The 24,171-nt window shown below is 64.6% G+C and overlaps 3 protein-coding genes across 17 annotated transcripts in view; all 3 read left to right on the plus strand.

Annotated features, from left to right (window-relative positions):
• The window catches only part of PPP1R16A (protein phosphatase 1 regulatory subunit 16A), a 29,231-nt gene extending 13,536 nt beyond the window's left edge, over nt 1-15,695 (plus strand). For 3 of the 5 annotated variants that reach the window (XM_073794328.1, XM_073794330.1, XM_033843318.2), the window contains exons 2-11: nt 10,040-11,030; nt 12,199-12,269; nt 12,347-12,492; nt 13,595-13,698; nt 13,793-13,917; nt 14,035-14,160; nt 14,240-14,315; nt 14,394-14,523; nt 14,745-14,910; nt 15,124-15,695. In XM_073794328.1, coding sequence (XP_073650429.1) covers nt 10,772-11,030; nt 12,199-12,269; nt 12,347-12,492; nt 13,595-13,698; nt 13,793-13,917; nt 14,035-14,160; nt 14,240-14,315; nt 14,394-14,523; nt 14,745-14,910; nt 15,124-15,498 — 1,578 coding nt within the window. In that variant the 5' untranslated portion in view covers nt 10,040-10,771 and the 3' untranslated portion in view covers nt 15,499-15,695. Of the gene's footprint in view, nt 1-10,028; nt 11,200-12,198; nt 12,270-12,346; nt 12,493-13,594; nt 13,699-13,792; nt 13,918-14,034; nt 14,161-14,239; nt 14,316-14,393; nt 14,524-14,744; nt 14,911-15,123 lie in introns of those variants that run through there. The other 2 variants (XM_073794329.1, XM_073794327.1) reach the window with 2 other exon arrangements.
• A 1,961-nt stretch (nt 15,696-17,656) lies between these two features.
• Nucleotides 17,657-21,704, plus strand: GPT (glutamic--pyruvic transaminase). Of its 10 annotated transcripts, XM_033843308.2 has the most exons (11): nt 17,657-17,963; nt 18,113-18,202; nt 18,277-18,385; nt 18,563-18,696; nt 18,839-19,082; nt 19,231-19,310; nt 19,401-19,537; nt 19,654-19,828; nt 19,906-20,061; nt 20,166-20,278; nt 20,349-20,660. In XM_033843308.2, exons 1-11 carry the CDS (start codon nt 17,802-17,804, stop codon nt 20,437-20,439), a joined length of 1,491 nt encoding a protein of 496 aa, XP_033699199.1. In that variant the 5' UTR covers nt 17,657-17,801; the 3' UTR covers nt 20,440-20,660. The 10 variants fall into 10 exon arrangements, with proteins under 10 accessions (XP_033699199.1, XP_033699192.1, XP_033699194.1 ...); XM_033843301.2 differs by having other exon boundaries at nt 18,277-18,696; nt 19,401-19,454; nt 20,349-21,702; XM_033843303.2 differs by having other exon boundaries at nt 19,231-19,454; nt 20,349-21,702.
• A 218-nt stretch (nt 21,705-21,922) lies between these two features.
• Nucleotides 21,923-24,095, plus strand: MFSD3 (major facilitator superfamily domain containing 3). Of its 2 annotated transcripts, none has more exons than XM_019937312.3 (5): nt 21,923-22,969; nt 23,267-23,414; nt 23,498-23,622; nt 23,689-23,798; nt 23,881-24,095. In XM_019937312.3, the coding sequence occupies exons 1-5, from the start codon at nt 22,204-22,206 to the stop codon at nt 24,052-24,054; spliced, it is 1,323 nt and encodes a 440-aa protein (XP_019792871.2). In that variant the 5' UTR covers nt 21,923-22,203; the 3' UTR covers nt 24,055-24,095. The 2 variants fall into 2 exon arrangements, with proteins under 2 accessions (XP_019792871.2, XP_019792870.2); XM_019937311.3 differs by having other exon boundaries at nt 21,928-22,969; nt 23,878-24,095.
• Nucleotides 24,096-24,171: the final 76 nt, after the last annotated feature.

Here is a 24,171-nt window from a genome sequence, read left to right on the forward strand (position 1 = left end):
GAGGCTTGTGCGTCTGGAAGGACCTGTGAGCGTGTCCGGCTGGGTGCGAGCGCGGCCGAGGGGCCCAGGGCTGGTCTCAGAGCGCATCCTGACGCGTGCTAAGTGCGGGCTGTGCGACGCTGCCCCTCCCCAGTCTGCTGCCAGGTGCTGGGGAGGCTGTTAGCGCCCTTAATTCTTGAGTCCACGCTTCTGCTTCTGTGACCAAGCGCAGCCTGAAGCCTCAGGGGATCGGTGTGGATGCGGCACTCGAGTCCCCAGCCCAGGTCCCAGTTGGCCAGCTGTCCTGGGAATATCCTCTGTAGCGCTGTCCCCCATATAGGCCCAGTGTGGGGCCCGGACACGCTTCTGTTGGGGACAGTGCCTGGAGTGGGCGGCTGGTGGAAGGTGTATGGTCCACGGGCACCCCCGTGAGCAGGGACAGTCACGGTCACCCCGCGCCTTCCCTAATGCTCGGTCTCCCCACGGGTGGGCGGGCAGGTGCCGGTGTTTTGGGTCGCGTGTGCATTTCCCTGATGACTGTTGACCTGGGGCCCCTCATTGTGTGTATTGATGTGAAGGGGCTCCTGAAGTCTTCGGCCCATTTTCCAATTTGGTGGAGGTTTCTTAGTGAGGTTTTTTTTTTTAAGTGTTTATTTATTTATTTATCTTGGCTGTGCTGGGTCTTAGTCGTCGCACACGGGATCTCCGTTGTGGCACGTGGGATCTAGTTCCCCGACTAGGGATCGAACCCGGGCCCCCTGCCTTGGGAGTGCGGAGTCTTACCCACTGGACCACCAGGGAAGTCCCATTTAGTCGTTCTTTTTATATCAGTTGTTTTTACCATTTCGTACTCTGTGGCTTGCTTTTTCACTCTTTTTTAAATTTTTTATCTTTTGCGGGGATCTTAGTTCCCTGAACCCGTGTCCCCTGCAGTGGAAGCACGGAGTCTTAACCACTGGACCGCCAGGGAAGTCCCTTCACACTTTTAAAATTTCAGTTTGAGGAGAAAGGGTTCGGGAAGCCCCGAACCCTTCCCCTGTCCCCAAGGGCACATGGCTGTGGTGCAGAGTCTAGTCTGGGACACAGGCGTGGACGCACTCCATTGACCCTTTCAGATTTTACCAGTTTTACGTACACCCAAGGGTGTGCGCACACAGGTGCGATCTGATCATTTGTGTCGAACGGTGTGACCACCACAGTCGAGGACCCTCGGCTGCCCTATGTGGCCCTGGCCACCTCCTTCCTCACCCCACCCCCACCCCATTGAGAATGCTGGGTGGACCGGGCCACGCAGGATGTGACTGGGGGAAGAGCAGAGCACCGTCCATATCCATCCCGGCCGTGCATCTGTCGTGGGCTCTTTTCATCGTTGAGGGGTGTTCTGTGGGGTGGGTGGACCGGAGTGTGGTTAACCATTCACCCAGTGAAGGACATCTGGGTCGTTTCCAGTTTATGCATGAAATTGCTCTGAAATTCACGTACAGGTCTTTGTGTGAACGTTAAGTGTTCATTCTCTGAGATAAATGCCCAAGAGTGCAGCTGCAGGGTCATATGATAAATGCATGTTTAGTTTTAAGAAACAGCAGACTGTTTTCCGAGTGGCCATGCGCCTCCCATCCCTAGCAGCGCTGGGCGAGACCCGTCTTTGTCCCGTCCTTGCCGTCTGACAGCCACTGTGATTTCCGTTTGCATTTTCCCAGTGGCCAGTGCTGTTCCGCATCTTCTCGTGGGCTTTGCTGCCATCCGCATCCTCTTTAGTGAAATGCCTGTTCACATTTTGCCCCTTTTCTAATAGGAGTGTCTGTTTTCTCACTGCTGAGTTTTGAAACTTCTCTGTGTCCACTAGATAAAAGTCCTTTGTTCTGTTTGTGGTTTGCAAATATGTTCTCCAGGCAATAGCATGTCTTCTGGCGCACTTCACAGGGTCTTTAGCAGGACAAAACGTCTAAATTTTGATGAGGTCTATCTAATTTGTCATTTATGGACTGTGCTTTTGGTGTCCAGTCTTCATAGATGCTGTGCTGCCTCACCTTTCATGTGTAGGCGCACAGCTCACCTGGGGGTGGGGTCAAGGTGAGCTTTTGCATGTGGCTGTTCAGCTGTCCCAGCGCCATTTATTGAAAAGACTCTTTTTCTGCTGCTCTGCAGTGTCATAAATTGAATGTCTGTGCATGTGTAACTGTTTCTGGACTCCGTTCTGTTCTGTCAGTCTATTTCTCTATCCCTAAGCACTTCAGATTTGTCTCTTTTTAGGATTGTACTGACAATTCTTGCCCTTTGGCATTTCCTATTAAATGGAGAATCAGTTTGTGAATTTCAGATAGAACCAGTGGGATTTTGATTGGGATTACATTGAATCTTAGATGAATTTGGGGGAAAATGGCATCTTTAGAGTTCAGTCTTTTGACCCCTAAGCGCAGTGTGTCCCTTTTGGTCCTTCTGTCGTGTTTCAGTAAGGTTCAGTGATTTTCTGTGTGGAGACCTTGTACATCTTTTATTAGATTTATTCCTAGACATTGATGCTTTTGGACACTTAGTATTATAAATACCATCATTACAATTTTTTATCTTCTAACTGTTGCTGGCATTTATAGATATAATAGATTTTTGTACATTAACCTTGTATCTATCAACGGGACTTCCGTGGCAGTCCAGTGGGTAAGACTCCGTGCTCCCAATGCAGGGGGCCCGGGTTCGATCCCTGGTTGGGGAACTAGATCCCGCATGCAAGCCACAACTAAGAGTCTGCATGCCACAACAAAGATCCCGCATGCCACAACTAAAACCTGGTGCAGCCAAAATAAATAAATAAATATTTTTTTAAAAAAACAACTTGTGTCTATTACTATTGCTGTGTTCTCATATTCTAATAGTTTTCTAGGACCTTTCAGGTATTTGTCATACACAATATGTCATTCACAAATACTGAGTTTTTTCCTACCCTTCTTGTTCTTTTATACGTGTACGTGTGTGTGCGTGTGTGTGCGTGTGTGTGTGCGTGTGTGTGTGTGTGCGCGCGTGTGTGTGTATGTGTGCGTGTGCGTGTGCGTGTGTGTGCGTGTGTGCGTGCGTGTGTGTATGTGTGCGTGTGCGCGTGTGTGTGTGCGCGTGTGTGCGTGTGTGTGTGTATGTGTGCGTGTGTGTGTGCGTGCGTGTGTGTGCGTGCGTGCGTGCGTGTGTGTGTGTGTGCGCGCGCGTGTGTGTGTGTGTGCGCGTGTGCGCGTGTGCGCGTGTGTGTGTGTGTATATGTATATATATATATGTATGTATTTTGGCCGCAGCACGCGGCTTGTAGGATCTTAGTTCCCTGACCAGGGATCAAACCTGGCCCCTCAGCAGTGAAATCGTGGAGTCTTAACCACTGGACAGGCAGGGAGTTCCCCTACCCTTCCTATTCTTATTCATTTTCTTTTTCTTGCCCAGTTGCACTGGCTAAAAGCGTTAATACAATATGAATAGAACTAGTGATAGCAGACATCCTTGTCTCCTCCAGAAGGGTTTGCTGCTGTTTGTGAATTAGGTTGGGAGCATCACTCTGCCGAGGGCAAGGGTCCAGAGGAGAGAGCTGATGCTGAGAGATTGTCCTGGAGGATCCTGGGGTGGGGCTGGAAGGCCCTGTGGGTGGGCGCAGTGGCTGGTGACTTTTCCACAGGGGTGGATGTCCTCTTCTGATGGCTTCTGTCTTGTCAGGAAACGTGTCGGTAGCTGAGTGTGAGGATGCAGAAGAGAAGGGGAGAGGGAAGCTGTCGGGTTTCCTGAAGCTTTAGCGCCGTCGTGTCTGAGCGGGGTCTTCAGTCAGCAGCTTTGCTGGTACATTCAGAGTTGGGGCCGTTGCGTTGGGCCGCGCCTGGGACTTTCGGACAAGCTCAGTGAAGTGGCAGGGCCAGGGAGCGTGTGCTGATGGGGCTTGAAGCTGCTGCTTGAGGACACGTCATCCTGGGGCTCTGGGGCGCTGGAGGCAGCAGTGAGCTGGGAGGGGTGATGGGCAGGGAACCGGGTGTTGAGCCGAGATGCCGGGGCGGGGTTGGGGGGTTACTGGAGGTGACAGGGTCCAGGGCGTCGTTGAGGCAGAGGATGAGGTCACTGGCAGGAAGAAGAGGTCAACACCGAGGGGCAGGGAGCTGAAGGGTGGCGCACGGGAGTTCAGGCCTGATGCAGCGGTGCGGCGACGCCTCGGCAAGGGCTGGGGTGGGGGGTGGGTGCGGCCGACGGGCAATGGACGCGTCTGCCAGGACTCTTGGGGGGAGCAGGGGGAGGGGCTGCAGGCTGCAGCAGGGAGAGGGGTCGTGGCGCTTCCAGGCCTGGGGGTGAGGCGGGGAGAGGAGAAGCAGCCCCGGAGAAGGCTGGCGGGAAGGGAGCAGGGAGGAGGGGCGGCGGTCGGGGGAGAGCAAGGGCTGAGTGATGGGGCTGAGGGCGTGGGGGGATGCTGGAGCCTGGCCCCGGGGGAGGGTGTCAGGACTGGGGGGCAGAGAGCAGGGTCAGGAGACCCCTCCTCTGTGCCACGTCTCTCACGAAGCCTCTCTCGCCTCCCGCGCACGTCGTCTGAGACTCTCAGGAGGTGGGGCCCCCACCACGTCCGAGCCCACTGCTCCTCCGCCTCGGGGACTGCTGCTGGGCCGCCGCGAGGAGACCACCTGTGTGCCTGCAGGGCAGCCCCTTGGCCGAGCAGGTCCGAGGCTTTCTACACTTGAGTAGTTACTCAGGCGCGTCCTTTAGGGCTGGCGCTCTCAGCCTTTGTGGTCCAGCCGCGGGTGCCGTCCACGCTCACGTCCTACTTCCAGTTTGCATGTGTTGATTATCAGGGAGTTGAGTATCTATCTGGATGTTTCCAGGGGGATCCGTGCTCTGTCCCTGTGTGCGGCCGTCATGATTGACGTGAGGACCACTTTGTCCTGTTTATTGCAAATGTTTTTACTCAGTTGACCGTTTGTCTTTTGATTTTATAGGTTTCGTTTTGAATTGTTTTGTTTTTACAGTGCAGACATTTAACAAATCTAGTGCAGTCGGATGTATCAGTTTTCTTTTTGGTTTCTGGGTTTTGTGTCAAGCTTAGAAAGGCTTTCTTTCCCCTTTGCTGGGGTCACACAGACGGTCTTGCCTTCTTACTGCTGGCACTCCTGTGGCTTTATTTTTCCTGCGGCTGTGTCAGTGACGCATCTGGATTGGTTCTGGTGTGAGGAGAGAGGTGGCGTCCCGCCCTGCCGCCCACTGGAGCAGGCCTTCCCTGAGGCCCCCACTCAGTTCTCCCGTCTGTGCCTCTGCTGACCACTCGCTTGCACGCACTCTCTCCTGGGCGTCCTGGCCCCTGCTCGCGTGGACGCTGCTCGGCCCGCTCCTCAGGCCTCCGTCCTCCGTCTGCCCCTCACTGGTGCTTTCCTCGCATCAGGCAGCCTGTCCTGCCCTCCGGCTGTGGCTCCTCTCCTGTCCACCGCTGCCGGGGGTGTGTGCGGGTCCCGTCGTCTCTCCTGCCAGGTCCCCCCACCCCCCAGATCCGATCACATCACTCATTTGTCTGGAAGCCTCTGGGCTCCCCGGGCCCAGGCTGAGGCCAGCTCCTCTGCTGACCCTGGCACGGGCTGGTCCTGTTAGTCCCCGCCCCCCGAGGCCGCACCCGATACCTGACAGGTGTGCTCACACCTGCCCTCCCTGAACAGAGCCCCAAATGTTGTTCCGAAGAGGTTTACCTTCACGTGGCTCAAAATCGAAACAACAGGAGTGACCCAAAGCTCTGGTGCCGCCCGCCTGCACCCCCGCCCCGCCCCCGCCCCGCCTGAGGCCCTTCCCGTTGCTTCTCTCCTGTCCTGTGTTTCTGATACAGGTTTACGTGTGTGCTCACACAGAAGTTGCTTATCATGTACAGATTTTGCACCTTTTTTCCTTCACTGAACAGTTTCTTAGTGACCTTCTCATGAGGGTGCATAGGAGGCTTCCTCATAAGCCCCTTAGGGCCTTACTTAATGACCCTTTGATAGACGTGTAGGACGAAAGGCTGCTGCAGTGAGGGGCCTGATGGTAGTACTGTGGGATTAGCTTCTAGAACGTTCTAGAACAGGCCTGCTGGAGGCAGGTGAGTGCCCCTGGGGACAGCTGCCCTGGCCGCACCCCCAGGTCGGCTCCTCCATGGGTCCCGCACCAGTGCGAGGAGGAGCCCGCCGCCCACCCACCCAGCTGCTTGGCTCCTGGCCTCTCCGTCCTTGCTGCGCACGCCTCCCAGTGCCCCCAGCCCAGCCCGCCCCGCTGCTGCTGGCGGTGCCCCCGACCCCTCCCTGGGCCCGTCAGGTGGGCCCTCCTCCCCACCAGCGCACGTCCTGCGCCTGCTCTGAGGGCAGACCAGTTTTCCTTGTGCCCCGACCCTAGGCCACCCCCAGGCCAGGCCCGTGGGGCAGGGCTGGGGACGGCACGGCCAGACCACTGGCGGAGTGCCTGTTGTGAGCCGGACCCTGCCCTTGGGGCGTCGGGTTCCCTCCCTGAGCAGGTCCCCACCCGAGGTCCCAGCACGTGGCCCTGGGCATGGACCGGGTGGGCCCCCAGCTGGCTGGTCCTTTGCGGGACGAACGGTGCCCTTGGTGGACTTGTGCCCGCGGCAGCCGGATATGCAGCGGGGATGGGAGGCTTCCCAGGTGAGCCGGGCTGGGGTGGAAGGGTGAGGGGATGGGGCAGGGGGTCGGCCAGGGGTGAAGCCCAGCTACTTGTGGTCCCCGAGCAAACAGACGCCCCACCTGCAACGCGGCGCGGTCAGCTCTGCCTCGGCGTTTCGGCAACCAAGCCCCAGCCCCTCGCCCATGACATTTACATGCCCTCACCTGCTGACGGGCACGTTTGTGTGTGTGACTCTGCAGGATGGCGACACACACTTTGCTCTTCCCAGAGTGAAGAGCAGCTGGTCACTCCCCATCTTCTGCTGTCGTAGATAAAGCCACAAGGAAAACCAGCTCCAGCAACCCTTAAGCAGGACAGGGATGCGAAGCCCCCAGAACCTGAGGGGAGGTGGGCACCCCACTCCCCCTCCCCCGCCCCTTCATCTCTCCTTTCCTCTCTCTGAGCAAAGCACAGCCTCCCTGTCCCTGGGCGAGTGAAGGGACACTTCCCGACCCTCAAAGGCTCTGGGGTCTTGCTACGCTGTCCCTGATTCTCACAGATGCTGGGAAGTGGGCATGAGAGGCAGGACAGTGGTGTCGTCAGCAGGGCCCCACGGGTTTAGGCCTCAGTTCCCCAGGTGGGAGATGGGGATAATGACAGGGACCTGCCGGTGCTGGGGCTGGGACTGTGGTTGGGGAGGGGCCGCTGAGACACTCAGGCCAGCGTGTGTCTGTCCACACCGAGGGCCTGGGCTGGGGCCCATAAGCCGGGTGTCAGGGGTACTCTCCACAGACTCTGGACATAAGTGCCGTGGGCTCAGAGGATGAGGGGCAGTGGCCACTGTCCTTCCAGAAGGCTCCTCCCACCTCAGCCCCACACTCCCATGCAGCGCCCCAGGCATGGAGCTGAGAAGTGGAAAAATCGTCCAGATTATCTCTGTTTGACATTCCAGGGAGGCTTGGGGCAGGATTTGTGGACTGAGGCGGCAGCCGCCCTGCTTGGCCCCCTTGGCCTGGGTGTGGTGCGGTGGGCAGTTGTTGGGACGCCACTGAGCTGTCCTGGCCTCTGTGGCTCAGCTGAGGGGTGAGTCTTGCAGCTTGGGGGGACCGTTCCTGGACTGCGTGGCTAGGAGGAGGCGGAAGAGTGGGGCTTGAGGAGGGGGGACAGGCGGAGAGCTCAGACTCAGCCTGGGGGGGCCGGGGGCTGGGCACTGTGCTGCCCCCCATGGAGACTGTTCCAGGGTGGGCGCCCACTGCAGCGGGGTCCTGACACTCCCTGGGGTCACCTCTCTCTCAGGGGAGGCAGTCCAGCGGCCCAAGGACCCGCCCAAGGTCACATGCAGACTGTCCTCGGGCAGCTTCCAGCGAGGAGTGCTGCTAAAGGGGCCCAGAGGCGCCCTGGGGCCCCCGAGTAGGGGCTGAGGACCCGGCCGAGCTGCTGCAGCCCAGCAGGAGACCAGAGTCTCCAGTGTGCAGTGCCCGGGCCGTTGGGGGCCCACAGGGAGCAGGTCTCTATCCTGAGCCCCGTGCTGCCTGGGGCACAGGGGTGGGCCTGGGTGAGCCTTCAGATCCTGCCCCACGTGTATGTTCATGGGTGGCTTTCAAAATAAGAAAACAACAGCTAGAAAACACAACATCTGTTCAATTTGAAAAGCTGGTGGTTACTCTATTTTAGGTTGTTTTCTGTCCCCTACCCTGCTCCCCCGCATGCAGGGGTCTTAGCTCCCCGATGAGGGAATCGAACCCGTGCAGTGGAACCATGCAGTCCTAACCACTGGGCCATCAGGGAAGTCCCCTCTAGGGGAATTTCTGTAGGACGTGGGCGTCAGAATCTCTTTTCTTCCATAAAATGATGGGGTAGATGACATCTCCTAAATCTTGTCAAACTTAACAAAATCGGGCTGTGGCTCTGATGTTGGCGCCCACTTGGAGAAGATGGTCGCTGAGGCCCTGTGAGCCCGCTCTGCTGTGGAGCCTTGGCCTGCAGGGGACCTCCTCCCTCGTGGACAGGTGGGGGCAGCATCCTCTGTGACGGGGTCGGGGGTGGCCCTGGGCAGAGTGCGTTGCTCCTCCTTCCCGCGTCTCTTGGGGCAGGCTCTTCAGAGACCTACCCCAGACAGGTGAAGATCCCATGTGTGGGCTGCAGGGGGTCCCAGCTCCCTCCAGGGGAACCTGAGGCTGCCTGTGAGTGGCCAGCAGGGAGGGAGAGTCTTACAGAGCCAGTGAAAGCCCTGCCACGCCTTGGGTTTGGTCTGGGATCCGCCCCCAGCCTAATGGGTGGGGAGTTGCCACGGTGCCTGCAGGCCTCCTGCCTGTCTCGGTCGGGGCAGAGGTGGGACTTGGGGCATCCAGGCAGGGGGGCTAGGCAGCTCATCTGCAGAGGTGGCCAGTTGGGGGCTGTCCGCCTGGAGGGCTCTTTCCTGTCCCCTGGTAGCCTCTGAGGCCTGGCTCGCAGAGCGGATAGCTGGAGTACCAGCAAAGTCCAGGGCGAGGCAGAGCTGTAATGCGAGGCTCCCAACACACTGGGGGTCCCGGGGCAGGAGGGACCTGACCTCACTTGATCTGGCCCAGGACAGTCCCCCTCCAGAAAGAAGGGGGCACTCACTGAGACCCCTGAGTACAGGTCTGGCCAGAAGAAGCCTGGGTCAGTCTCTAGATGGCCACAAGGTCTGGCCGAGTGGGAACGGGGACTCCCGGTGGGCAGGCTGAGCTGCCGGTGGGTACCTTCTAGGTGGAGCATGGCCGTGGCCTCCCGAGGAGTGTCCTGGGACCATGCCTAGTGAGCACACCGGGCGTGCTGCGCAGGACGGGCCATGGTGGGGACTGTGGGGCTGTGCCCCAGCCCAGCTGCCGGCCCACCTGTCTGTCAGGCAGGCCACCTGCGCCTGCGTTCACACAACCAGGGCTTGGACCGCCGCCCAGGATGGCAGAGGGAAGCAAAGCACCGAGTGGCCTGAGCTAGAAACAGAAAGCCCGGCGAGGAAGAGGCCCAGACTCGGGTGTTGAGGAGCTGGGGTGCAGGGCAGGCCAGGCCAGGCCCTCCGCCCTCCGCAGCTGTGGCCGAGCAGCAGGGCGGCCCGGTGTCCAGGCGGCAGGGCCTGCTCTCGGGAAGGCCTAGGCCGCACAGCGCTCGGGGAGTTCGGGAGAGCCCAAGGAGAAGGTGACCTTGGCCAGCCGGCCCGGCCCAGGGCGCACAGGTCAGGGGCGCTGCGGGGCAAGGGCTGAGCCGGAGGCCTCGAGGGGCCGCCTCTTAGGAAGGCCGCAGCGAGCTGGCAGTGCCGGCCCTGCGCCCCTCTCTCAGCCGCACAGCCTGCAGGCCCTTGCTGGAAACGGCGAGCGTGTGGGCCAGACTGCGGGCAGTGCCAGCCCCCTCCCCTCTGCCAGGATCTCCCGGGCAGGGCTCGCCCTCACACAGGGCGGGGCTCCGGGTGGAGCCGTCGCCGCCGTCTGGCCTTGACGCGCTTCCTGCTTCCTCCTCTCAGGCCAGCGGGAGCGCCTGCCGTGCACAGCTGGGCCGCCGGCTCCTGCGAAGGGGACGCCTTCCTGAAGACACAGTTGCCAGGCCCGCTGTACCCTCGGTGCCCCGGCTGCTTAGAGAGCCTTGGCCCCAGGCGCTGGGGGCCGGACCCTGGGACTCTGGACACACGCCCGCCCGGGCCCCCTGTGGCCACACCTCCTCGTTAGCACCCCAGAAGGCTGGGGGTGTGGGGAGGGAAGGCCCCCGCCATGGCTGCTCCTAGACCCCACCTGGTCCCCTAAGGCCTGTTAGGTGAGAGGGGCTTTTAGGGCTCCCGGGGCCTCTGCCCCTTGCCCTGGCCTCCTCTTCCCCTCGGCAAGGCGCCAGCGAGCTGCAACTCCGTTATCTGGGTCATTAGCTTCAGACCCTGAACTGAGGCTGGCCGGGTCCAGGACGAGGGAGGGAGGCCTTGTCCATCGAGCAGCCGAGGTGCCAGGGCCCTGGGAGGCCGGCTGCAGGCGCCCTCCCTTGCTGCCCTTTCTGCCTGGGGCCCGGGCCCCTCATGGCTGCCCGGGTCTGGTCACAGCGGGGGGCCTCCTGACCCAGCCTTGCCAGGCGCAGAGGACACTGAGCCTTAGAGAGGGGATGCCCCCCAGGGCGCCAGTCCAGCCAGCTGCCCCGCCTCGCAGGCCCAGCCTGGCCCCCGCGCTTCCCCGTCCGGTGCCCCCAGCAGCCCCCCTGGCAGGCAGCCCCCGCCATGGCCGAGCACCTGGAGCTGCTGGCAGAGATGCCCACGGTGGGCAGGATGAGCACACAGGAGCGGCTGAAGCACGCCCAGAAGCGACGTGCCCAGCAGGTGAAGATGTGGGCCCAGGCCGAGAAGGAGGCCCATGGCAGGAGGGGCCAGCGGACGCAGTCACAAAAGGAGGCGGCCGACGGCCGGCCACAGAAGCGGGTCCTCTTCCCCCCAAGCGTTGCCCTTCTGGAGGCGGCTGCCCGGAATGACCTGGAGGAAGGCGAGTGTGGGCCAGCCATGCACGGCAGGCAGCCCTGTCCCTGTCCCCCGGCGCAGGCCTCGAGAGGTCCGCCAAGGGCGAGGCCCAGCGTCCTTAGCCACAGACCCCAAGTGGTGGGAGCCCCAGGGTAGCCCTCACAGGCCAGCCTGCGGAGGCTCCTGCAGTGAAGGTGAGGCCTGAGGGGGTGGGCGGGGGCCCTGGGTGGGCTGGGAGCCGCCCAGTCTTCGCCGCCTCTGGCCAGGGTGCTGGGCTTTGCTCTGGACACCTGCTTGCCTAGGTCCTGAGCCTCTATACAGGAGTACGGTGGAGCCCACCTGGGCAGGTTAGAGCACGGGGAGTGGGGCTCCCCGTACGGCCTGGCTCCCTCGATGCCTGTCCCTGGCTCTGCCTCTGAGTTCTCCCTTCTTCCCATCAGAACCTTCCCAGACAACAGGCCTGAACTTTGGGCAGGCTTCCTGTTCCTTTCCTGTGCCCACATGCTCACAGCCCCTCTGCTCTCCTGGGAGGCCCCTGAGGGCGCCTTCTGCCTCCCTCCAGGGCAGAGGCCTCTGCCGTAGAAGCTGGGGTGCAGAGGGCAAGGAGGGGCAGGGTGTGCCCCAGGCCGGTGCATGGGAGCTGCAGGGAGGGTGCAGCCAGGGAGGGCCAGGCCCGGGCACCTTGGGCCCACACTCTTGGCTACAGCGGTGCAGGGCTGGGGGGCTGCAAGTGCCAGAGAAGGGGTGTGTGTGTGTGGGGGGGGTGTAGGTGTGTGTGAGTGTGTGTGTGTGTGTGTGTGTGAGAGAGAGAGCAAGAGAGGAAGGCTGGGGGAAGCATGGGACCTGACAGGGATGGCTGACAGAAGGTACCAGCACCCAGGCCCGGGGGACGACAGTGGAGGTGGCTGTCACACAGGAGGGCCCTAGTGCCATGACTCAGGAGGGCGCCCTGCTGGAAGGTAGAGGCAGAGTGCTGCTGTCTGTACCCCACTTAGGGGCCCAGCTCCTGAGCCCTCGGCCTGGGCTCTGGTGTCCCTCTTGCCACCTGTACCACCGCCTCTCTCCCCATCCTCTGCTCTCCCAGCTACACACAGCCGTCAGCCCAGGTACCCCAGGTGCAGGGACCTGAGCAGGATGGCGCTGGCCTGTGGTGGGACTCCTGTGCCCTGAACGCGCCCCCCTCCTCTCTGCAGTCCGTCAGTTCCTCGAGAGTGGGGTCAGCCCTGACCTGGCCAATGAGGACGGCCTGACCGCCCTGCATCAGGTCAGCCTCGCTGAGGGTGCGAGGAGAGGACGGGGCCCCGGCCCGCGGCTCGGGCACTCAGGCCACGTGCTTTGCAGAGCTGCATCGATGACTTCCGGGAGATGGTGCAGCAGCTCCTGGAGGCTGGGGCCAAGGTCAATGCCCGTGACAGTGAGTGCTGGACACCCTTGCACGCCGCGGCCACCTGTGGCCACCTGCACCTGGTGGAGCTGCTCATTGCTGGGTAGGGCCCGCTGGGCGCAGGTGTGGCTGGAGTGGGCGTCTCTATCAGGGAGGGGCTGCAGCTGGGCCAGGGCCAGGCAGGACCTTCCTTGCAGTGGGTAGTTCATCTGGAGACACCGCCCAGGCATCTCATCTCTGTGGGAAAGTGTGCCTGGACCCTGGCCTCTTGTGTTCCCACTGACCTTTGCTTACCCTGCCGCACCCTGGCGTGCAGAGCGGGACCTGGGCCGAGACCAGGGATGCTGCCACCCCAAGGGAACTAGCACGTATGCAGGGCAGTGTGGTCCTCCGCCTGCCAGGCTGCTCACACCACGAAGAGCGTGGAACTCCTTGAGGACAGGCCTTGACCTGCTCTGGTCTCCTGGCCTTCCCAGGGTCTGCATAGAGAAATGCCGTTCTGGTCAGAGCCACGAGGCAGAAATTGACAAGGGGAAATACCTGGACACAGGTGGGGCCGTTAACAAGGAGGGCAGAGCAGGGCTGTGCTCCTGAACAGCCGCCTTGGTGAATGGAGAGGGTGGTCAGCTTCGCCAGGACCCAGGAGTCCCCCGCTGGCTGGCCGTGGAGCAGTCTGGGCAACACTGGTGGGTGTGGGGGTGGATGGCAGTGGCTCCCGTTTGCACACAGATGCCTTGGAGTGGGACGGGCTGGGTGTGCAGCGTCACGGGGCAGCAAGGGGGTGCGCACAGGCGGCCCCTAGCCCCACTCCATGCCCCTCCACAGTGGGTATCCAGCCTTGTGTTTTGGGCCCTCCTTCAGCTCCCCACAGTGCTCTCCTGACACCCAGGCTCTCTCCCCACCACCTTCTGCTGCCTGGGGCCCCCAGAGTCTTGGCACCCCCTCGTGGCAAGTGGGCCCACTGTACATGTTCATGGGGGCAGAGGGGTGCCAGGAACCTGAAAAATCAGACTTGGTGGAGACTGCAGGACAGCCCACCTGGCCCCAGGACAGCACCCAGGGCCAAGGGGCCGCCTCTCACTGCGGCAGGTGAGGTCTGGGCCCCTCTGAGGCAGCCCTAGGTGGAAGGCCTCTGAGAGGGTCCTGGGGGCCTACGCTGGCGGAGAAGGGCCCTGTGACCAGCGCCCCATCCACCCTTCCCGCAGTGGTGCCGACCTCCTGGCAGTCAACACGGACGGGAACATGCCCTATGACCTGTGTGAGGACGAGCAGACACTGGACTGCCTGGAGACGGCCATGGCCAGCCGTGGTGAGTGCAGCCCTGCCTGCCTGCCGGGGCAGCAGGGCGCAGGGCGCGGCGGGTGGTGTGCTGGGGGTGGAGCCCTGAGCCCGCTGCCCCGCAGGCATCACCCAGGACAGCATCGAGCGGGCCCGGGCCTTGCCCGAGCTGCATATGCTGGAGGACATCCGGAGCCTGCTGCAGGAGGGGGCAGACCTCAATGCCCCCCGGGACCACGGCGCCACGCTGGTGAGGACGGGGCCACGCGGGACGCAGGCAGGGGAGGCTGCTGCCGGGACGCAGGCAGGGGAGCCTGCTGCCGGCCGAACCAGGGCCGGGACTCAGGGGCCGGCGGTTTGCCTGCAGCTACACATCGCCGCGGCCAGCGGGTTCGGCGAGGCGGCTGCCCTGCTGCTGGAACACGGGGCCAGCCTGAGCACCAAGGACCGTGACGGCTGGGAGCCGCTGCACGCAGCGGCCTACTGGGGCCAGGTGAGCACCTGCGGGGCGGTGGGCCGGGCGGGCTCGGCGGCTCCGCAGGCCTCAGCAGCCCGGGCTCGCCGGCCCACAGGTGCCGCTGGTGGAGCTGCTCGTGGCGCACGGGGCTGACCTGAACGGCAAATCCCTGATGGAAGAGACGCCGCTCGGTGAGCCTGGGGCCGCATCCTCCCGGTGTAGGGCACGGGCGGGCGGGCGCCTGTGACCCTCTGGCCACTCCTCCTCAGACGTGTGCGGGGACGAGGAGGTGCGGGCCAAGCTGCTGGAGCTGAAACACAAGCACGACGCGCTCCTGCGCGCCCAGGGCCGCCAGCGTTCTCTGCTGCGTCGACGCACCTCTAGTGCCGGCAGCCGGGGGTAAGTGCCCGCCCCTCCCACCAGGCCCCCGCGGGCCCGCCCAGTGCCCCACCCCCGGGCCCTCAGCCCCCCTCTGCCCTCCCCTCGCCCCTTGGGCTCTGCCCCGGGCTTGGGCCCTGCTGATGTCAGCTGGCAGGCCTCCGTGCCCGCCGGAGCTCGGGGCAGAGTCCGCAGGGAAGGCGGTGTCACCCCCCCCACTCCTCCTGCCCGCCCCCTCCCAGGAAGGTGGTGAGGCGGGTGAGCCTGACCCAGCGCACCAGCCTGTACCGCAAGGAGCACGCCCAGGAGGCCATCGTATGGCAACAGCCCCCGCCTACCAGCCCGGAGCCGTCAGAGGAGGATGAGGACCGCCAGACAGACGCGGAGCTCCGGCGGCCGCCCCCCGAAGTGAGCCCCGCCCAGCCGTGCCCCGCCCCCCTCCGTACCAGCCTCAGGAGCTGGTGGGACCAGTGGCCCTGCCCCCACATGCAAGACTCGCGCCCCGTGGGCGTCAGCTGCCGCCCCCACCCGCGTTTCTGCCCTTGGACCGCCACGCAGCCCGGGACCCCAGGCCAGAGGGGACCCTCCTGATGGCCTCCGGGGCCTGTGCTCCCCACACAGGAGGAGGACCCAGAGGCGGCCAGGCAGCACAACGGCCGAGTGGGGGCGCCCCCCGGGCGGCACCTGTACTCCAAGCGGCTGGACCGAAGTGTCTCCTACCAGCTGAGCTCCCTGGAGAACACCACCCCTGACGCCCTGGTCCAGGCCAAGGCCCCCCACACCCTGGCAGAGCTGAAGCGTCAGCGGGCTGCCGCTAAGCTGCAGCGACCCCCGCCTGAGGGGCTCGAGGCCGCTGAGTCTGAACTGCCTGTGGACACTGAGACCCCCCAGCTGGAGTGTGGCTCCGGGGCTGGTGGAGACCCACCCCTGCTCAGACTCACAGCCCCCGCAGAAGCAGCCCGCGGGGAGAAGAGGCCGTGCTGCCTGCTCATGTGAGGGGCTGGCGCCTGGGTGGCCAGGGCCCCGCTGCCAGGCCCAGGGCCGCTGCTCTGCGTGCCGCAACGTGTGTTCCGGGCTAGGCTGCCAGCCTCCTTCCTGGGGGACGGACCTGTGGCAGAGGCTGTACCTGGGAAACACCTGGCTGCGGAGACCTACTTTCTTTCTGTGACTCTCAATAAAGGGCCGTCCCGCCACCTGCCCTGTCGCGTGTCTCAGCTGGGCCGCCGCCGCCATGTGGAGAGCCGCCGTGCTGCTGGGCCTGGGTGCGCCTGGCCCTGTGAGCACCTAAGGGCTGTGGGCACGTGCTGGGGCTTGCTGTGGGGCCCAGCCCCTGTGTGGGCGTGAGGCCCACGGCCCCTGGCAAGAGGCCGAGTGCTTCTTGCACCCTGCCTCCCCAGCCTCCTGGAGACGCCTCTGCAATTCTTTGCTTTCTTGAGGGGAACAGGGAGCTTCAGAAGGACACTCCTTGTTGGCCAGGGCTGGGGGTGTCCATGCTGGAGGGGCAGGGATCCTGGCTTGGAAGAGGAGAGGGTATTTTCCGTAAGACTCTTGGGCAACAGCCAGAGGGTCAGAGCGCTACAAGGCTGGCGTTGGAAGCCTCCCTGGTGGGGGGCGGGTTCCCCGTTCCTGGCGTGCGGCCCCGATCTCGGGGCCTGGCTGCCAGCTTCTGCTCAGGCCGGCAAGCAGGGCCTGCTGAGGCTCTGAGCTGACCGGGCACGATGTGTCAGGGTGACAGGGCCCCTTCGGGGCCTCACTGGGGAGGGCTGGGGCACTGCCAGCTCATCTGTCCAGGGCAGGTTGCTTGGCATGGCCACCAGTGCTGGGTGGCATGGGCTTGGGCCACCCTCTCCGCTGGACATTGACCCGGCCAGCCCAGTGTCCACAGGCCGCCCCCGTCCCTGAGCATCCGCGGTTGGAGGGGTGTCCTCCGCACAGCGGTGGGGGTGGGGGCCGCGGGGAGGCTGCTGGTTAAATTTAGAGTGTGGGGCGGTGCACTGCCCAAGGTCCACTTGCCACCACAGCTGCCACATGGCCCTGCTGCCAGGGGGCGGGCGGGGCCTGGCTCTGCCTGCGGCTGGGCCCATATTAACCTGTTCTCCAGCCCGGGGCCCAGAGAGGCCTGCACACTGGGAGGCAGAGGTGGCAGCGGCGGCAGCAGAGCGGGAGACGCAGGTGAGAGGCTGCCGTCTGGCCTCCCGTTTCCTCTCCAGCCGGCAGGAGCAGAGGGGCTAAGCCTTCCCCAGGCCTGACCAGCCGGCCACAGCCCCGCTCAGCTGAGAGGGCCTGCTGCTTCCTGACCCTCACTGCGGAGCCAGATCCTGGCGCTGGCGTGGCGTATCAGCTCCCTGCAGGGCCTGTGGAGGTGGGGCCCTGAGGGCTTATCACGGCTCGCTTCCCACTCTCTCCACCAATCACGAGCCACAGGGAAGGGAAGCTTAGGTCACCCTGCCTGTGGTGTGGCCCCAAGGGCAGCCCCAGGCTGGTGTGTGTTTGGTGAAAGGGCAGGACAGCAGCCCAGAGCAGCTGAGGTGTCCAAGGGCCCTGCGAAGGCCCAGAGCTGCCCTGCCCCTCCCCCAACACCCCAACCCAAAGACTCCAGCCTTGCAGCACTGATGGGGGACTGAGGTCCGGCCCCAGGGCTCCTGCTGCCCCGGGCCATGGTCCCCAGCACAGGAGGGGCCAGATGGAACCCCCGCATCTGAAGCCTCACTGCCCTCGCCAGAGAGCCCCAGGATTCCTGAGGCCTGGCTCAGTCACCCGGGAGACAGGCCTACTCTGCTGGCCCCAGCAAAGACGGGGGTGGGGGGTCCAAAAGGGTTAGGCCTCGGCCGTGCCCTACTGGGGTACATCTCCAGAGGCCCCAGGCCTCATTCTCCCCTCCAGGTTCAGCTCTGCCAGGCTCTGCCAACCCCTCCGGGCACTCGGCCCACCTCCCCTCCCCCAAGCCTAGTCCCTCAGAGCTGCTGGACCCTTCCGTCTGTCCCTACCTCCCATGTGGCTCTCCTGCTCCCCTGTCATGGGGACACTGGGCGGGCACTGGGCCTCACCCCAAGCCCCGCCTGTCTTCTCACCCACTCCCTGTGGGCAGAACTGTGCCCAGACGGGTGGGGCGGGGTGGGGCCTGGCGGGCCCGGCTCCTTCAGCCTTTTCTGTCCCTTTCAGTGGGGCCAGCAGGCTGCAGTGAAGTGGGTGCCCCCTTCCCAGCCCTGACCAACCAAGCCGGGACCCAGCTTCCCTCACCCACACTTCTGGATCCTGACGCCTCCTGAGTCTTCTTCTTGCCCGGTCCGAGCAGGGTCATGGCCTTGAGAACAGGTGACCACAGTCAGGCTGCAACGAATGGGCTGAAGGAGAAGGTGCTGACGCTGGACACCATGAACCCGTGTGTCCGGAAAGTGGAGTACGCGGTACGAGGCCCAATCGTGCTGCGCGCGCTGGAGCTGGAGCAGGAGCTGCGCCAGGTAGGGTCCTGGGCCGCACCACCGCCTCAGCGCCGCGCCGGGGCGCTGCTGGCCCCACTCTCCCCCCACCCCTGAGCCGAATAAGACAAGGCCTGTGGGAGCCACAAAGTCCGTTGTCACTGCCCACGACCCCCCCCCCCCCGCCACAGGGCGTAAAGAAGCCCTTCACTGAGGTCATCCGAGCCAACATCGGGGACGCACAGGCCATGGGGCAGACGCCTATCACCTTCCTGCGCCAGGTGAGGCTCAGTACTGCCCTGCACCCCTTCCCTGTCAGCCCACGTGCCCTGGCCCCAGCACTTGCTCCTCCCAGGTCCTGGCGCTCTGCGTCCACCCTGATCTCCTGAACAGCCCTGACTTCCCCGACGACGCCAAGAGGAGGGCGGAGCGCATCCTGCAGGCATGTGGGGGCCACAGCCTGGGTGAGTGCCAGAACCTGCCGAAGCCCCAGGGAGGGGCGGGGCAGGCGCTGGAGGAGGCTGTCCCAGGAGACGGTGGATCTGCCCGCTGGAAGGGGCGGGTCTCCTCGGGAGGGAGGCAAGGGGACCTCACCTGTCCCACCCGCACTCCCACCCTGTCCTTCCTGTCCCCGGGCCCAGGGGCCTACAGCATCAGCTCTGGCACCCAGCTGATCCGCGAGGACGTGGCGCGGTACATTGAGCGGCGCGATGGAGGCATTCCCGCCGACCCCAATAACATCTTCCTGTCCACGGGGGCCAGCGACGCCATCGTGGTAGGCCGGGGCAGCGCGGGAAGACACCGCGGCTCCTAGTGCGTGGCCGAGCGGGTCTGCTCGTCCTGGCACGGCGGCGCCCGGGGCGGGGGACGGGTGCAGCCCTCGGCCCGCCAACCCCGCCTCCCTATCCCACCCGCAGACGTTGCTGAAGTTGCTGGTGGCCGGCGAGGGTGGCACGCGCACGGGCGTGCTCATCCCCATCCCTCAGTATCCACTCTACTCCGCCGCGCTGGCCGAGCTCAACGCGGTGCAGGTGGACTACTACCTGGACGAGGAGCGCGCCTGGGCGCTCGACGTGGCCGAGCTGCGGCGCGCGCTGCTCCAGGCGCGTGACCACTGCCGCCCCCGCGCGCTCTGCATCATCAACCCCGGCAACCCCACCGGTGCGCGCCCCCACCCGCCCCCGCCCCGCCGCCCTGGCCCGAACAGGCACCCCTGCGCTCTGCGCCTGGGTCAGCCTGGCCCTCCGCCCGCCGCCCCGCGGAGAGCAGCGCGCCCCCTCAGCTGACCCCGGACCCGTCTGTGCCCCAGGTCAGGTGCAGACCCGCGAGTGCATTGAGGCCGTGATCCGCTTCGCCTTTGAGGAGGGGCTCTTCCTGTTGGCCGATGAGGTGCTGGCCGGGGCCCCCGCAGGGAGGCGTCGGAGGGCGGCGGCGCGCGCCCCCGTGACGCACCCCGCTGTCGCCCGTCCGCCCGTCCAGGTGTACCAGGACAACGTGTACGCCGAGGGCTCGCAGTTCCACTCGTTCAAGAAGGTGCTCACGGAGATGGGGCCGCCATACGCGACGCGGCAGGAGCTCGCCTCCTTCCACTCGGTCTCCAAGGGCTACATGGGCGAGTGCGTGCTGGCCGGGCGGGCGGGGCCGGGCACCCGGGCCGCGGCCTGGCTCACTTCGCCCGCCAGGCCGGCCCCTCCTTGCCGGCCCTGCCTCGACGCCCGCCCTCGCCTCGCAGGTGCGGCTTCCGCGGCGGCTACGTGGAGGTGGTGAACATGGACGCAGCGGTGCAGCAGCAGATGCAGAAGCTGCGGAGCGTGCGCCTGTGCCCGCCCACGCCGGGCCAGGTCCTGCTAGACGTGGCGGTCAGCCCGCCCGCGCCCTCCGACCCCTCCTTCGCGCAGTTCCAGGCGGTGAGTGGGCGGGGCCGCGGGGGTCAGGGCGCCGCGCCCCTGGCCCAGCCTGACCGGCCCTCCCTCCACGGCCGCAGGAGAGGCGGGCGGTGCTGGCCGAGCTGGCGGCCAAGGCCAAGCTCACGGAGCAGGTCTTCAACGAGGCTCCAGGCATCCGCTGCAACCCGGTGCAGGGAGCCATGTACTCCTTCCCGCGCGTGCAGCTGCCCCCGCGTGCGGTGCAGCGCGCTCAGGTCCGGCGTGCGGCGTGCGGCGTGGGGCGGGGCGGGGCGGGGCGGGGCGGGGCCCGCGCGGCCTGGGACGCCCCGCCCTGACCCGCCCCCCCGCCCGCCCCCAGGAGCTGGGCCTGGCTCCCGACATGTTTTTTTGCCTGCGCCTCCTGGAGGAGACCGGCATCTGCGTGGTGCCTGGCAGTGGCTTCGGGCAGCGGGAAGGCACCTACCACTTCCGGTGAGGCTGGGCCCCCGCAGCCCCTCCCCGCGACCCCCACCCCATTCGCTTACCTTCTTCCCCCTTTTAGGATGACCATTCTGCCCCCCATGGAGAAGCTGCGGCCCTTGCTGGAAACGCTGAGCCAGTTCCACGCCAAGTTCACCCGCGAGTACTCCTGAGGACACCGCTGGGGGCCAGGCTGGACCGGCAGGGACGACCCCGGGCGGACAGTGCTCGGGTTCTTGGGGTCTCTGGAGCCCTCTGGACTTGCTCCTGCTGCCTGTGTGGCTGGGCCCCCCCTCTCTTCAGGCCCCTAATAAAGCAGTGGGCTGGCTTGGCTGCTTGCAGGCTGTGTGCACACCTGTATGCGCCCCCGCAGCCTTGTCCACTCCTGACTGCCTTTCTGTGTGGGGTTCTGTGCAGGCCTGGGGGCCCAGGAGGAGTGGTCAGGGAGGGCTTCCAGGGGAGGTGACCTTCTTACAGGATGGATTTGGCGGGATGGGGTGAGCACTGGGAAGCGGAGTGACCGTGAGGACTCAAGGGGGCAGTCTTGGTTCCCGTAACTGGGCGCGGGCAGTGGTGCTGCCACTTTGGACAGCTGGAGGAGCGGTGGTGCCGGCCCAAGAGCAGGGAGGGGAGGAAGAGCAAACGGGTCTCGCTTTGTCGTGTTGTGTGTGACATCCACGTGCAAATGCAGTTCTTGGGCCGGGAAGCAGTGAGAGGGGAGGCCCCCTCCTGAGCTGGGGCACCCAAAGGCAAGTTCCGGGGAAGAGGGCACGGAAGATGCCGAGGAAGAGGTGCCCTGTGGAGCTCTGGGCTGAAGGACCTGGGCTGGGGGCTGGCGGGCAGCCTTGTGTCCTTGACACTGGCGTGCGAGGACGTGCATGCCAGACACTGTTGTGGATCACTGCACAAAGGGCCCTCTCTGGTGGGCACTGTAGTTCCCATTTCATAGATGAGGAAACCTGGGCCCCCAAAATGTGTGGAAATGAAAGGAAGCTCACTCCCCGTGGCCTCAGCAGCTGACGGAACGTCTTGGCTCAAGTGTCTGCGAGTTGGTCTAGATGTTGGCAGGCCTCAGCGACCCACGGGCTTAGGGAGAGTATTGGCCAAGGCCCCAGCTCCACTCTGGATGAGGTTCTTAACCATAGTCCCTGCTTCACTATCTCCCCTGGGCCTCCGGTGCCCCACACAGCAAGGCTCTAGACAGGAGAGGACGGGAGGCGCAGGTTTCTCGTCCCAACGCCAGCTGGGGTCAGGCTGGGGCCGGCCTGGACTGGCTCTCCTGGCCTTGTCGCTAGACACTAGAGGGCGTTTCGGGCAGCAGCCGGGTGCCTCCTTGGGCTGAACGTGGGCTCAGGCCTTTCCCACGAACTTCCTGCCTTCCACGACGCTCTGTGGCCACTGGCCTGGGGAGGGCGCCGAGACCACTAGCACAGCGAGGTGAGGGTCCAGCACCCGATGTAAGCGGTAGTAGACAGTGGGTCCTCCGTGGAGGGCCCAGTGGACCCTGCGGCCACCAGACTCCAGGTGAGACACCAGGAAGCACTTCCGGATTGTTAGGGTCTGGGGACCGGATCTGATAGCCCTGGGAGGGACCTGAATGGGCTGCGGGTTCGGCCGCTTCCGACGTTCGAGGACAGCTGGCCACCGGGGGCGCCAGAAGGCGGCCGGCGCTCTAGCCCGCCCGCGTTCTCTATGGCTGCCGCGTCTCCGAGTTGCGCCGCCCGGGCCAGAGCGCTGCCCCAGCGCCGCCGTGGAGGAGGCCTGCAGTGCTTTGGGGTTCTGACGCCCCCAGGACCCAAGGGCGCGGGTGCGGACGCCAGCCTGTCCAACCCTGGCCCAGCCCCAGAGCCGTGCCGCTCTGAGACCCCTGACCCCATCCCGACCGGACCGGACCCCCCCTCGGAAGCACCCTGCTCCTACTCTGAGTGGAACCTCTCATGCCGCCCCGGCCAGCCTTGAACCCAGACCCAGCCACTAGAGCTTGGGCCCCTGCCCCCGACCCAGCGCCCGGCCTCCTCGCCATGCGTGGGAAGCTGCTGCCGCTGGCCGGCCTTTACCTGGTGCAGGGCCTGCCCTATGGGCTGCAGTCTGGGCTGCTGCCCGTGCTGCTGCGGGCCCGCGGCCTCTCCCTGACACGCGTGGGACTGGCCAAGGCGCTGTATGCACCGTGGCTGTTCAAGCTTGTGTGGGCCCCGCTGGTGGACACTCGGGGCTCCCCAAGGGCCTGGCTGACGCTCAGCACAGCTGCTCTGGGCCTGGTGTGTGGGCTGCTGGCATCCCACCCTCCCGCCGCAGCTGGTCAGGCCGGTCTGCCTGTCACGGTGGCGGGGCTGCTTCTGCTGCTGAATCTGGCTGCAGCTGTGCAGGATGTGGCCCTGGACACGCTGGCTGTACGGCTCCTGGAGCCCGCCGAGCTGGGGCCTGGCAACACTGTGCAGGTGGTCGCATACAAGCTGGGGGCGGTGCTGGCTGGGGGTGGGCTGCTGGCCTTTGTGCCCACCCTATCCTGGCCCCTGCTCTTTCTGCTCCTGGCTGCCACTTATTGGTTGGCTGCTGCCTTGACCTGGGTGGCACCAGCCCTGCAACAGCTTCCCACACCTCTGCCCTCAGAACACCCCCGACACACCCTGCACCTTGGGCAGGACTTGCTGGCCGTGCCTGGAACCCTGTGGACAGTGGGCTTCGTGCTCACCTACAAGCTGGGTGAGTCAGGAACAGCAGGGGTGGGTCCCCAGGAGCCCTGGAACTCACTTGCAGGGCTGCCTTTCCTCTTTGGGGTCTGACCTGAAGTCTGGAGCCCAGCCCGGCCCTCTGCAGGTCCAGCTCCAGCCACACTCCCTTGGGCCTCACTGAGCTGCTTCACGCTGACCCTGAGCGTCGTTGAAGCCCAGCCCCAGCTGTCTCCTGGCATCTGTGGCCCAGGAAAAAGGCAGGGCTGGGGGAGCATGACTGAGACCCAGGTGGAGGTGTGCCAACCATCCCTGCTGACTCTCTCCACAGGCGAGCAGGGCACCAGCGGCCTGTTCCCACTGCTCTTGCTGGACTGCGGCATCTCTGCCCCAGAGCTGGGGCTGTGGAATGGTGTGGGCGCTGTGGCCTGCTCCATTGCTGGCTCATCCCTGGGTGGGGCCCTCCTGGCCAGGCGCCGGTGAGCCCCCCTCAGCCTGCCCCACCCACCTGTCTCCCCTTCCTTCCCCGCGCCCTCTGACCTGCCCCATCACCCCACCCCAGGCAGCCACTGCCCCTGTTGAAGTCAGCGCTTCAGTTCCGTCTTGGGGGCCTGGCCTGCCAGACTGCCGTGCTCTTTCACCTGGACAGCCCTGGGGCCAGCCTGGCCCCCAGCACAGTCCTGAGAGGTGAGGGGTGGGCCACAGGGGGGAGGAGCTTGGAGTCCTGGGCCCTGCTGACCTCAGCCCTCCCAGGTGCAGCCCTGCTGAGCCTGTGTCTGCAGCACTTCCTGGGGGGCCTGGTCACAACCACCACCTTCACCCTGATGATGCGCTGCAGCCAGCTGGCACCAAGTGCCCTGCAGGTGAGGGGATGTGGCTGCAACACCAGGGGCTGCAGGACTGGAGTCCAAGCAGGTCCTGACGTGACTCCCCCTCCCCCAGCAGGCCACACACTACAGTCTCCTGGCCACTCTGGAGCTGCTGGGGAAGCTGCTGATGGGCACGCTGGCTGGAGCCCTGGCTGACAGCCTGGGGCCACGCCTCTGCTTCTCCGTCTTCCTCGCTCTCTCAGCCATGCCCATGCTGTACCTGGGCCTTGCACCCAACACCCTGGCCTGAACTGGGTGGCCAGACTTATCAATAAAGTGGAGCGTGCCTTCGGACTGTGTCCGGGATGAGTGACGTGCAAGGTTGTCCTCAGACTGGGGGGTTGTCCGCGCTGGAAGAAGGGTTCCT

This window comes from Tursiops truncatus, chromosome 17 (genome assembly GCF_011762595.2).
Source record: "Tursiops truncatus isolate mTurTru1 chromosome 17, mTurTru1.mat.Y, whole genome shotgun sequence".
Lineage (NCBI taxonomy): Eukaryota > Metazoa > Chordata > Mammalia > Artiodactyla > Delphinidae > Tursiops > Tursiops truncatus.

Excerpts from the sequence above, each read along its gene's own strand:
- GPT (XM_033843300.2), top strand. The coding sequence starts at position 17,802 with ATGGCCTTGAGAACAGGTGACCACAGTCAGGCTGCAACGAATGGGCTG. Across the intron at positions 18,697-18,838 it reads GGGCCAGCGACGCCATCGTG|ACGTTGCTGAAGTTGCTGGT; the intron begins GTAGGCCGGGGC and ends TCCCACCCGCAG. Across the intron at positions 20,279-20,348 it reads GAAGGCACCTACCACTTCCG|GATGACCATTCTGCCCCCCA; the intron begins GTGAGGCTGGGC and ends TCCCCCTTTTAG.
- MFSD3 (XM_019937311.3), top strand. The coding sequence starts at position 22,204 with ATGCCGCCCCGGCCAGCCTTGAACCCAGACCCAGCCACTAGAGCTTGG. Across the intron at positions 22,970-23,266 it reads CGTGCTCACCTACAAGCTGG|GCGAGCAGGGCACCAGCGGC; the intron begins GTGAGTCAGGAA and ends CTCTCTCCACAG. Across the intron at positions 23,415-23,497 it reads GCCCTCCTGGCCAGGCGCCG|GCAGCCACTGCCCCTGTTGA; the intron begins GTGAGCCCCCCT and ends ACCCCACCCCAG.